Here is a 12698-nt window from a genome sequence, read left to right on the forward strand (position 1 = left end):
GTGTCCCGTACTGAGTCCGCAAATGATTTCAAATGCTAATTGAGAGTCTGTGAATGGTTATAAGTATGTCTGTTATGTTCATGCCCCAAATCACAGAGTGCTGATGATCCGTTTGCTGCTCATTGACATTAAACAGCAGAAACTTTTGGCAAACATCTGTGGCTGGGTCTAATCTGGTTGGGATTTCATGAGGCTTTTATTGCAGTCTTATTTGATTTGTCAGCGTTACTGTTTCCTGCTCTGCATCCTATTTCCACATCTGATAAGACAAACCACAACTGAGACACACATTTGGGAAATGGCAGCACATCTTCATTTACCTGTTTGCCTCCTGTAAACACCACAAAGCACTCATAAAGGGGTTGGGTTGAACAATATGGGTGTAAATGGAAGCAGCTGTCCTTTAAGATTTACACTCTCCACAGGTTAATGAGTTTGGTTTTGATCACAGATGGATAATTAAACTGTTAATGCAGCGGAAAAGTAAAGAATATAGAGAATACAAAGTAAGCCAGACCCGGATTGAAGGTGTGTGGAGAACATCTCAACACATGCTCTCCTTGCAGAAAGTGAAAACAGAAGTACTGGTTGTGTTTTGACTCCTGAGCTGCAGATTAAGACTCTGAGGTCTGAAGAAAACAACTGTTATCCCATGTTTGTGTTTTCAAACGACACAAAATATTGTTGTACATTATGTACTCTTGCTTTTGTCTCCAGTGTTGTGGCCAGTGAGTCACGTCCACGTGTATCTACATGTCAGATGTCATATAAAAAATCTGTCCTTCATAGTCTAATCGTGTGTTATTGGTTGCCTTTGTTTGTTGCCAAGAAAATCACAAACACCTTGCAGAAGTCATGCTGCTGTCACCCTTCAGTTACTTTATTGAACTGCTATAAAACTGTATATTGTCGCTATTAACTCCGCAGATGAAGTTATCAGTCAGTCTCTCACTGACTGAGAGTGTGTGTTTGTGTGCAGAAGCCAAACTCTGGGATTGATAGATAACAAATCCGAAGTGGCTGCAAGATGTCTTTCTGAGGTGTGTGTGTTTGTGCCAGAGATGCAATGATAGTGTTTATGAGATTACATTCAAGGGAACTGCAGCGTTCACAGGAATTAGCCTCTGCTGGAAGAGAGAGGTAAACAAGACTGATTATCAGTTAGCAGCTTGCATAGAGTCAAGGAAAATTGACTGTCATTACCACAATCTGGCATAACAGCACAACACTGGTCACTTTGCAAAATTTAAACAACATCTGCATACAGAAATACCCCGGACTCTACAACAGCGGTGCAGAATCCCTCCACAAGATGTTATAAACTGAATAAACACAGAGGAGTATTAGTGAAGGAGTCCAGAATATGATTTTAAGGCCAGATAAAACTGAATGTCAGCCGCAGCAAATAGAATAAAAGACAAAGGGGTTAATTGTGTCTCTCTGCCGCTGAGAGAGAAAATGAATATATGAAATAGGGTCAAGTCACTTAAAAGATTAAATTTCTGAACAGTCATCCATCAGACCTCTTCTTCTGAATGAGTTCATTTGTCATGTTGAAATTGAAGACGTGTGCAGACAGGGAAGTGGACTTTATCACGCTTAATCAGCAAATTTCATAATGGTTGTGGAGTATTGTAAGAGCCTCTCTGATCCAACAGCAGTCTTTTCAGGCCTCCACCCGTCTTTGCATCTGTTCGACAATAGCACGCCTCGAAGAGCTCCACCTTTACAAACACATCCTCAAGAAAGGGGGCCAGCTGTAGCGGAGTGCAAAAGCATGTTACATAACTATGCAGTATATCTCCGAACCCGTAAACACTTTGAATTTGATTTTGTGCTGCTCACTGCTGGACTGGTCTTAATGTTTGCATGTGTGACAGGTTCACTGAAATTAGTTCCAACAACCCAAAGCTAAACCAAATAATCTTTGTGTGTGGTGTCCCATAAAAGATGTTTCCCTCCACATGTTGTGATGACCCTGAGGTTCATGTAAACCACTTGAGCTAAATTATTATTATTATTGTTATTAGAAGCTTTATTCAAACAGATACGGCTGGCGCCCTGATTACAGCACAAGCGGTGCAGTATACACCAACACATTATACAACAAATGGGCCAAGGACGCTAACACATGCATTCACACTGCTCTAGGTGAGTCAAACGCGATTTAAATCGATTAAAAGGGATCAGCTTGCCTGTTTTTACAAGCTCATGCAAAGTGTTTCGCTGGTGTGGAGTATTTCAGAGCCACTTTCCCAATCGCAGAATTAACATGATGGTTTTCAAGGTCTGAACAGTCTTCGGACCAGAGCAGCATGAAACTGAGCGTAAGACATGGAAGATATCCAAAAAGTGCTTTGTAAACAGATACAATGCAGCGCTGTTCTCTGCTCGCTGGCAACGACTGACACCCAACTTTTTGAAAATCTTTTTTCTTTTTAAGTCAAATTTTTTATTTTGTTTAGTGCAAAAAGTGTAGTGCGTGACTCGCTGTGTTCACACACTATTTCAATCCTAATCCAAGAGAAAAGCCCTCCGGCTTAATTTCACTGAGAGATGGAATGTTTTTACAACTTGTATCTGGTTTTTCCGGGTTGTCCATCACTGTCACTGCATCATAAAATCCCTGAAACCAGCATTTAATGTCAAAACTAATTGTGTGTGTGCAAGTATGTCTGCAGTTTGCAGCAGGGCGTGATGATTTACCTGATGTCTGCTCAAAGAGCTGTGGGTGATCAAATCAGTTAGATACACACAAATGAGTCTGAATACTGACAGTTTAAACACATGCACACGGTACAGCACCCAGTATGCACTCTAATGTTTAACTAGTTCTCATTTAACATTAACCACAATCTAATAAACCTGGAGGAATAAGACTCAAAAGGATTTGAACACAGCGTTACTCTCTGAAAATCACTTTGTAGGATGTGCTGTTCCTCCTTGAGTAACCGTTTATCAGAGATAGGAAGAGAAAACATGTGCAGGTGCACTTTTGTGTAGGAATCTATGATGAAACAGCACAACGTAGAATTAGTGCACTTATACAATAAAAGATTATTGGATTATGATGATTTATTAAAGCTGATTTCTTCATGCTAGATAGTGCATTCAATCTCTGCTGTTGACAGGCATTGACAATAAATGTTTATATGCAAATACCTTTCTGATGAACAGCTGCAGTACTCATGAAAAACTTAGTATACATCACGGATTAGCTGAAAAAGACACCAGCTGAAACACAGAAGTGTTTTTATTCTAAACGCTCGCTCAAACAAAAGCTCAAGAGACGAGCTGAGACAAAGCCGCTGACACACAGATGCAGAATCTTGGCCTCTTGTTGAGGTACTTCAGGAGGAGATTCAGAGCTCATGCTGGGAGGCCATGTGTTGCGGTGTGATCTGGCCTGCAGGATCCCAGCAGATGAGAAATTAAGTCATTAGTTAGTCAGTGATGAACCTGCATGGCCGCTCGTTATCATCAGCACTCGCTACCCCAACTCCGTTCTCACACTTCTTGTCTCCGCGTTCCTGTGCTAACCCCCTAGAAATGACATCCTCTTTGTTTATTAGAAACATTTTCGCACACTACTGGCTACAGTGGCTGATGTTCAGCAGAAGTTGGTCTTACCTTTAATGCATTTCCTGTGTGAAAAGTGCAACATAAGCAAACTTTGATTCATCACTCACATTGTGGCATTGATTAGAGCGTTGATTGTGATAGCCTGTGTGTATGTCTGTGTGTGTGTGTGTGTGTGTGTGTGTGTGTGTGTGTGTGTGTGTGGTAGTAGGTGAGAGTTAACAGCATTTAAACCTCTGAAACTCAAATTTCGGACTGAAAAATACTCCTTGAAGTATCCACAAAAGCTTACATATTTCATGAAGAATTATCACTTGTCTGACCTGCATTATAGCAGAAGTCAACTTAGGATAAAGATATGATTGTGTGTGTGTGTGTGTTTGGCGGGGCATTGTGCATAAAAAGGGTGTGTGTTTGCTCAGTGGTGGCTGGTATTGCACAACCCAGTAGGATGTCTGGCGATGGATGCAGAGAGAAGTGAAAGAGTGCGTGTTTGCTGGCTGTCCATCCATTCCAGCCACAGAGGAAATAATGTTTTCTGCTTCTTCTATTTGAAAGCAGACTGTTCTGTGAATCAGTGTCGGTGTCCTGACATCAACCTGTTTTTGAAACAGCACAATGGATGTGTCATTAAAGGGAAAGTCCGCTGTTAGAATGATTCTGGAGGGTGAAGTCAGTCCTGTGATGGCTTCTTTCAGGCCAAAGCTGCCTTTGAGGACAGTGACATCGCGTCTTTTTAGCAACCTGGAGTGAGGTTTTGTCCTGCGGTTAAAAACATACATGTGGTGGGCTTCTTTCGGCTTGTTTCCATGTGTTTAGACTCAGTATTGTCGATGAGTAGTTGATAAAAGACTCCTGACCTCAGTAAATCTAAAATCCTGACAGCACTTCCACTTAACGAGATTTCCACATTTCAGCTTTTCTGCAGTTCCCCTTGTTTTAATAAACAAAAGTTAAGCACATTTTTGGAGTACGTCAACAAAAGTTATGTTTACATTCAGTGTTTCCCACCAAAACACGTTCCACAGCACACACGCACGTCCTTGAGGCCCGGCGAAGCTGAGCGTGTTTCCTTCCTCGCAGCATTCATAAAGCGATTGTTGAACGGATTGTGGGTCAGGCATCGTTTCCTCCCATGTTTCTTAACGTGCAGTCGGACTTCCCAAAACCACCTCACCACAGACGGATCTTGTGGCGAGATTGTTTTGCCGGCTTAAGTTGCGGAGCTGATGTCAAGTGACACTGTGAAATAGTGCTCGACTGACCTAGAACTTTTGCTAATGGATATTACGTCCAACTCTGCTGGTTTCAGTTTGTGTGCTTTCAGCTGCTGCTCTGAAAATGTGTCTTTACATCATACACTAATCATACACTGTACATTTGTGTTTGCAGGACATCACAGCACAAGGAGATACACAAATAAAATTCAAATTGATAAATTAAAGGTCAGCTGTACATTTTAATAGGGGGTATAGTACATAATCTAATTTAAGTGCAAAATTTGCTTTTAGTACAATAAGTCTTTGGGGATTTGTGACTCGCCCATTTAACAGGGATGGACATGGGTGAGGCTGTGACTTTCAGTGGTGGAATTTAACTCGCATTTACTCGAGTATTGCACCTAAGTACAAATTTGAGGTACTTGTTGTTTACTGGAGGTTTTTTTTTCATGCTTTCTTTTTCTGTTTCGTCTCAGAGGGAAATGTTGAACTTTTAGCTTCACTACATTTGTCTGACAGCTTTAGTGCTTTAACATCAATGCATGAGTAATAATAATCTAATGATATAGTATATAATAGTCTAACAGTCACAGTGGATATTATCTCTGCATTGAGTACTTTAATCTTTAATATTTGAAATGCACTTTAGTACATTTTCCTGATTATTCTGACATACTTTCACTTGTAACAGTACTTTCACAGTGTGGTATTTGTACTCTTACTGAAGGATCTCACTTCTTCTTCCACCATTACTGATGCATCTGTTACTGTTTCATCCATTTTAGGAGAACGCATTGTTGTGCTGTCACTTACATGCTGCAAATTAAACACATATTAGGCTTATCTTAGGAAAATGTCACAACTTTTCAGTCTGTGTGGAGCTGAACCGAACATGCAGAATCACATCTGCTTCCTGTCAGTATCAGGGGATAAATCCCAGAGGGCGACTGCTGAGGCATATTCCAGTTTTCAAAAACCAGATTTACCCTAAAAGGAAAAAAAATACAGCAGTAAAAAAGGCCACACAAGACAATCTTCCTTTTATAGGAAAATTTTAATAGTTATTCAATGTTCTACATTTTACAGTAAATATACAATTACAAACTTGGCTTAGTTATAGTACTAAGATCACTAACTGATCTTAAAAAAACCCTCAACAACAAAAAAACGTAAAAAAAAAAAAAAAAAAGAAAAGAAAAAGAAAAAAGAAAAAAAAAAAAATCCAAAAACAAATTAAAAACAGATTTACACTTCATATCACAAGCCTGACGCTGGTCCTTCACTCTGGACCAAATAGCTAACATACAATTCACTTCTCTCAACGCTGAAAAGACGTTGGGCTTCTGTTTCAAACACAACCTTACGGTAACAGATATACCATAGCATGTGCAAACTGGGTACCAAACTAAAACTTCCAAAGATGGGGTTGTTCCTAATACTTGGCCCAGGCGGGATACAAGTATGCTTTTTTTTTTTTCTTTTTTTTTTTGGAAGACAAGGAATTTCCACTTTTTGCATCACATTTAGTGTCAAATTAAACTAAGAGAGATCTGACAAATTGAAATTAAAAAGCTGCGGCAGAACATCAAAGACATTTAAGAGGCTACTATTCACTGTGATAGTAGTGTTTTAATTTATACTCATGAAAAAAAAACAAAAAACTAAGACTTAGCAACTGCAAGGCAAAAAGAAGAGAGAGGGGAGGGGGGGGAGATGGAGGGAGAGGCGTGATGAATGATTCTGCAAGACTTAAATATGGTGGAGAGAAGAACAGAGCGGCCCTCGTGTCACCGAGGACAACACGATAAGAAGATAGAAGACTCATGGTTAAGACAACTTTGCATTTCTGCTCCCTGAACACATCCGAGTGTTCAACTGTCCATTTTCACTTAAGTGCAAATTGAAATCGATGAGCGGCGAGGAATGGAGTGAAAGGAGGACCTTCACCTTCAGCTGATGCTCTGTGGGTCTGCCTCTCCACTGAGGCTCCACGTTAAAAACACACTGATTTTAAGAGCGTTGGTCCACAGCCCAGAAAAGAAAAACTCAAGATTTCTGCTGAACTTGATGACCTCCTCCTCCTATAACACATAAAAACCTTATTTGGTGTCTATTTTTTGTTTCATTTCTGAAAATCTAAAGATGGCACCCAGAGGAACATCTCAGTGCTATCTGGTTCTTAAAGGGCAATCACACCACTTAATCATTAATTTATCATTTTGGCTCAAAGCCTTGAACTGCTTCCAGACTTTGTCGGTGGCGACATCTAGTGGAGATTTCAGAAATGCCAATAAAAATCTGATTCAATACAGATTGATATGACTGCTACTGAGACAGGGTCGCAAAGGTCAGACTGAAAGCACATAAAGGCCAAAAAAAGGTGAGCGTGTGAGAGGACATGGGAGGGAGCAGAGCATCATTTTGCATCCACGAATGACTTAAAATGAAATGTCTGAACGGTTGGAGGGATGCAAAATGGCCTCTAAGTGAAACCAGTAAGAAAGCTAAAAGGTGAGGCAGGCAATACGCATTAACAACGATGTGAGAAATAGGACAGCAATAGGAAAACACAGATTCACAGGAAGACTGACAGAACAAGGACTCAGAATTCACCAGTTACTGAGGAGAAGAAACTAATATTTAGCAAACAACTGTCGGTGAAATATGGCACACAACAAAGGGCATGGCGGCTGAGGGCTTTCAAGACTTCGCTGTACATCTTTGCACACACGGAACAGAAATGGACCGCAAAGATGGCTTCCAAAAGAAATGAAAAACAAAAGAAAAACAGCTATCCATTTCAGTTCTGTCATTAATCCTCTACTTCGTCAAGGTCTGTAAGTCCAGGCAGTAATTACAAAAAATGTGGGAATTTGGTGACAACAATTTCCACAAGTCCTGAAGTTTATTTACAAGACCTCGTCTCAACTCCCCCCCCCCCCCCCCGTGACAGATATGCAGAACAGATTAAAAAATATATTAAAAGCACAAACAGTAGCTGCCACACTGATGCAACCATGCTTAGCTAGAAATACATTACTGTACCACTGTTGCTGTATAAATATAATGCATTTTTAACTTAGAGATCCAATGCTATAGTGAAATACACCTGAATATTATGCATACCCATTATGCTCAATTGACCAGAGGGAAAGAAGAAAACAAACAAACAAATAAACCAAAAAAAAAAAAAAAAGCAAAAAAAAAAAGCTTTTAACTGAGAAATACTGACAGAAGTAGTGGTTGGTTAAATAAATCCTAATGACGAGTAACATTACTGCTGTCGCAAGAAAATCCAGTTCCTGCATCTCTTCAGTTTCACTGGCTTGAATTAAAATATGCGAGACCCTTACGATGGTGGGAACATTTCACGACCCTCATGCTGACAACGTCCACGCGAGATCTTCTAAAATAAAAGGGTCATTTAAAAATAAGGCTCAAAGATCGACGGTTTTCATCCGACAGCGGTATTATGTAATATTTTCTTGAGAATTAACCTACTAGTGTACAAACATCTGGACTAAGAATACCTCAAACACTCGACCTTATTGTTTTATTTTTAATTACAATATAAATTGCTTCTTCCTCCCTCCTGCACTACAAAGCCTAGGTACCTGTTACTTAGCATTAAATTATAGTCAAGTTTTTTTTTTTTTGTCTTATGTTGTGCAATACTTCCTCACAAAGTTACTCAATACCCAAATTCTTGATATGTTCTACTCTTCTTAGCAGTAACTGTAATAATTATTGAATGGAGGCTGCATACAGAGCCTGCAATCCATATTTAGAGATTACAACAATAAGCATTTCTTAAAAATCAATTCAAAACGCTGATAAAATAATTACTGTATGTTAACAGTTGGAGGCATTTCCTCTTATTTTATTGCAATACCAAACCACTTCACATACATACCCGCGCAGTAAATGCTTTTTGTCATACTAATCTGTCCTCTACAGATCATGAAGTTGCGATCGGAGTCTTATTCTTTTTGCGTAAATCCTGAAAAATACAACAGGCCTCATCTAAATATTAAACCCCACCACCACTACTGGGGGTGTCTGGGTGTGTGGGTGTGGGTGTGTGTGTGTGTGTGTGTGTGTGTGTTTGTGCAGAGTTTGAGAAATGGGTCATCAATGCCTTTACATGTAGAAACATAAAAAGGCAACAGAAAATGGCTGCATATGGTCCAGGGGCCGTTTTCATAAACATTCCTTGTGCAAAGAGTTACTCTTAGTGACGAAATGATGACGCTTCCCCTCACAGTTAAAACTAGATCCTGGTAAGGATGAGAGTTATTCACCAAGCGTCTTAGACCTTGAGAGCGCTCTTCAGGTGAAAACCTGTTAGGAGTATAGTGGAGGACTTTTAAGAGTTTCTTAAGCAGAGGAGGAAATGGAAAGAGGGAGGAGAGTTATTCTCCAAATGCCGAATGACAGTGAGTTAATGAGAGGCTACAGATTAGATGGTACAGGGATAATGTTTGTGGTCGTGCTCGCATCTCCCAGCCAGCACAACAATGCCAGAAATGAGAAGTGATCATAACACTAAGATGTCTGAGTCTGGAGCGACCTTCATCAGCAGAGTGATCACACAAACAACTATCAGCGTGTCAACTGGTTAAAGAAGGCTTGCCTTTTTAATCAACCAATCACACCATTTAAAGTATGCATCACACCCAGCAACGAGGTCAACAACACCTCCTCGCTTCGGTGAATGTTGTCCTTTCATTGCTCAGAGTTCGCTGAATCCCTCCTAAACTAGGACCCCTTGCTGAGAACAGCCTCAGAATGTTTGTGAATCCGGCCCCAGGTCTCATTGGCTCAAAAGTGTAGCCTGAATGGAGAACAATGTTTAAACTCAGTCAGCAGAAGCAGATATGTGTAAATCTCTGACTCTGGCAGATGAAAAGCACCGTGAAAAAAATGGATAATTCCTTCTCATGAAACCTCCTCTTAGCTCCTGAGGGTCACGCTGGACTGACCCGGTTCAAATCTGAGTGACACTGCATCGCCACAGCTCTGCACTCTGGCTACTAATTCTGAATATCCCCTATAGCCATGAATATTGAAAGCTGCACTTTTCTGATGATAGTACTCGAATTTTGTCCGAGCAGTTCACACGGCGATACCCACAAAGTTAAAAATCTGGACCCGAATTCTGGGAATAACAAAACATCCCTATGACATGAACCTGCTGTATACAAAGCGCAGCCTTCTGATTGGACATAATCTCTTCCTAAATGTGGTGCACAACCATGCTTGCCATTGGTCTCTTCAGCACTCATGGCACTATGGAATGGACGAGTGGATTGGATCCTATCCATCTATCAGCACATTTACTTGACTGGTCCATTATTAGCTGAGTCTCTATCTGTTGAGTGTTTGGTCACTAGTCCTCGCCTGGAGGAAGGAAGGAAGGAGGGGGAGACGAAAGAATCACAGTGAGACAATCAACGCACAACACATGCAGCGGCGTGTCTGCGCAGTCTCTTACAGGCGAGCCGTCACAAACTCAAACGTTTTGTACCTTGAAATGAAACAACCGACTGTGAACACGTGACCCCCTCCTTCCTCGTCGTCTCCTCTCCCCCCGCCAACACAATCCCTTTAAACTCCCTCTCTGCTGTCTGCCACGCACACCCCGAGAAATCCGTGCCATGCGTGTGTGCGCATTTGCTAGTGTTTGTGTGTTGATCTATAACAACATAACTGGAGGAATTGTACAGTAAGTGCCAATAAGTGATGAAGTACACATCAACGAGCCCCTGTGTGTGTATGTGTGTGTGTGTGTGTGTGTGTGTGTGTGTGTGTGTGTGTGAGCATTTGAGAAAGTGTGCACGACCACCCATGCTGTTGACACGGTTATTATAAATATTTGCACATTTTCTAAATGTACTGACCTACGCTAAGGTTAAGATTTTGATACTGTCATAACATACTAGCCTGCATAGCATGTAGCATGAAGCAGATGATGTTTTCTTCATGTGTACTAGGTACTAATGCTAATGTGGACACAATGGGACACTCAGCAGAGATGGGTAATGGTCAGTAAGTGCTCGCAGCGACATGGCACTCGCACGGAGACGTAACGGCAGGGACGATGGACTGACTACCGCCGGACAAACAGCTTCGCGCTGGAAGACGACCGAGATTAAACTGAAAATAAAACAAAATGAAGAAAAAAAGGATAAAAAGGAAGGAAGAACAAAGGTGGGAAAATTCAGTTGAGTGTGGTAAAAAAGAAAGAGTATTTAAGAATTAAATACCCCCCACCCCCCCACCCAAAAAAAAAAAAACAAAAAAAAATCCTAATTATGTTAAAAACCCTGTGCTGATATCTTGTCGTTAGAAAATTTGGCAGCATAAGTCAATAAGTCTTTGTAGTGACTGATGGAGATGATAATGAGGAATAAGTGCCCAATATTTTCCAGCCAACTGAGCAGCAGCAGGAAGGACCACACACACCAGCACAACACAGAAACAGGAGCGACTGACACCCGCGGTTGGTCAAGAGTCCTTCTGGAGTTCCAATGACAGACACAGCAAAAGAGTGTGAGGAAATAAAAAAAAACAAAACAAAAAAACATACAAAATAAGGTAATGACTGGTTGGCAAATGAACAGAGAAAAAAAATAAAAAAATAAAAGCAGCTTCTGGAAAAAAAAACGTTAGAGAATGTCGTATAATAACAATAACAATAATAGTAAAGTGGCTGTTGCACTTTAGTTTTGTTCTTGCAGACAGGTGCCGAGTTCCCGTGGTTACCAGTGGGAGCCCGTGTAAGATTTGAGCAGTTGCATACGATGGTGGACTCCAGACCTGGTGGGAAAGAAGAGCACAGGTACATGTCGGTGATTGATTTAAGACGGCCAAGGACCTCTGAGGAAAAGCGAGACGGTTTGCTCACACACACACACAAAAAGGAATGACAGGAGGAGAGGAGGTGGAGGTGGAGGGAACAGATGGAGGAGAGAAAATTGGGGAGGCGAGGAACATCTCGAAGAGGAAAAAGCAAACAGCAGGAGGGCAGACACTCACATGATGGGTGGGCTCTACCAGTGAGGTGGTACGTAGCTGTACCCAGGTGTCCCTTGTGGCCTGTAGGTTGGCACAGTAACTGGGTGTCCTCCAATCTGGGGGTGCTGGGGCGTTGTCAGCAGGGTCCCTGCAGGAAGTTACCGACACCATTAATGAGCCATTAATTAATCCATCTGGTGAAGAGCTAGCAAGGATTTGTCTGTAGTGCCTACCCTGCACATGTAACATGAACACTGAAGGCGGGCGACTATCAATTTACACTCGAGGTGTAACTCACTATCAGTTAATTTTATTTTCATAATACACTTCATTTTGGCCAATCAAATGTCAACAAATTGCAAAAACTGCCCTTCACAAGTCATCAGAGCCAATGGTGACACCTAAAGTGTCTTATTTTGTCCAACCAACAGTCCAAAATCCAGACATGTTCACTTTACTTTCATAGAAAAAGCACAGTAACAATCCAGGCATATCCAGACTGTTCCATAACCGCTCACATGGCTGCAGGTTCTCATTCCAATCAAGCAGGAGCACAACAGGCTTGACTCATTTAATCAGCTGATCTCAGTTTTCAGATGGCTGATTAGTCGAATCGGGCCTGCTCTTGATTGGCTGGAACAAAAACCTTCAGCCTCGCAGCCCTACATGGAGTCGTTTGGACGTGTCTGATCTCATCTACCTCTTGACCCTGCCAAGCACATAAAATCTATGAAATACACAAGCAGAAACAAAAGGGAGCTCTCAGCACAACATCTTTACACAAATTCAGTGAGCAAGATAAAAAAAAAAAAAACATGCCTGTGCAAGAAACTGTCTCCAGTATAAAGAAATGACTTCAAATCAGATTACAGTCAAGGAGAA

At 41.2% G+C, this 12698-nt stretch overlaps 1 protein-coding gene across 2 annotated transcripts in view; it reads right to left on the reverse strand.

Annotated features, from left to right (window-relative positions):
* Positions 1-6288: 6288 nt before the first annotated feature.
* Positions 6289-12698, reverse strand: part of fam168a (family with sequence similarity 168 member A) — a 32959-nt gene continuing 26549 nt past the window's right edge. Inside the window, exons 6-7 of one of the 2 annotated variants that reach the window (XM_076734445.1) lie at positions 11838-11964; positions 6289-11618 (exon numbers count right to left, since the gene is read on the reverse strand). In XM_076734445.1, coding sequence (XP_076590560.1) covers positions 11852-11964 — 113 coding nt within the window. In that variant the 3' untranslated portion in view covers positions 6289-11618; positions 11838-11851. The remainder of the gene's footprint in view (positions 11619-11837; positions 11965-12698) is intronic. The other variant, XM_076734444.1, reaches the window with a different exon arrangement.

The sequence above is a fragment of the Chaetodon auriga genome, chromosome 7 (assembly GCF_051107435.1).
Source record: "Chaetodon auriga isolate fChaAug3 chromosome 7, fChaAug3.hap1, whole genome shotgun sequence".
Classification (NCBI taxonomy): Eukaryota; Metazoa; Chordata; class Actinopteri; order Chaetodontiformes; family Chaetodontidae; genus Chaetodon; species Chaetodon auriga.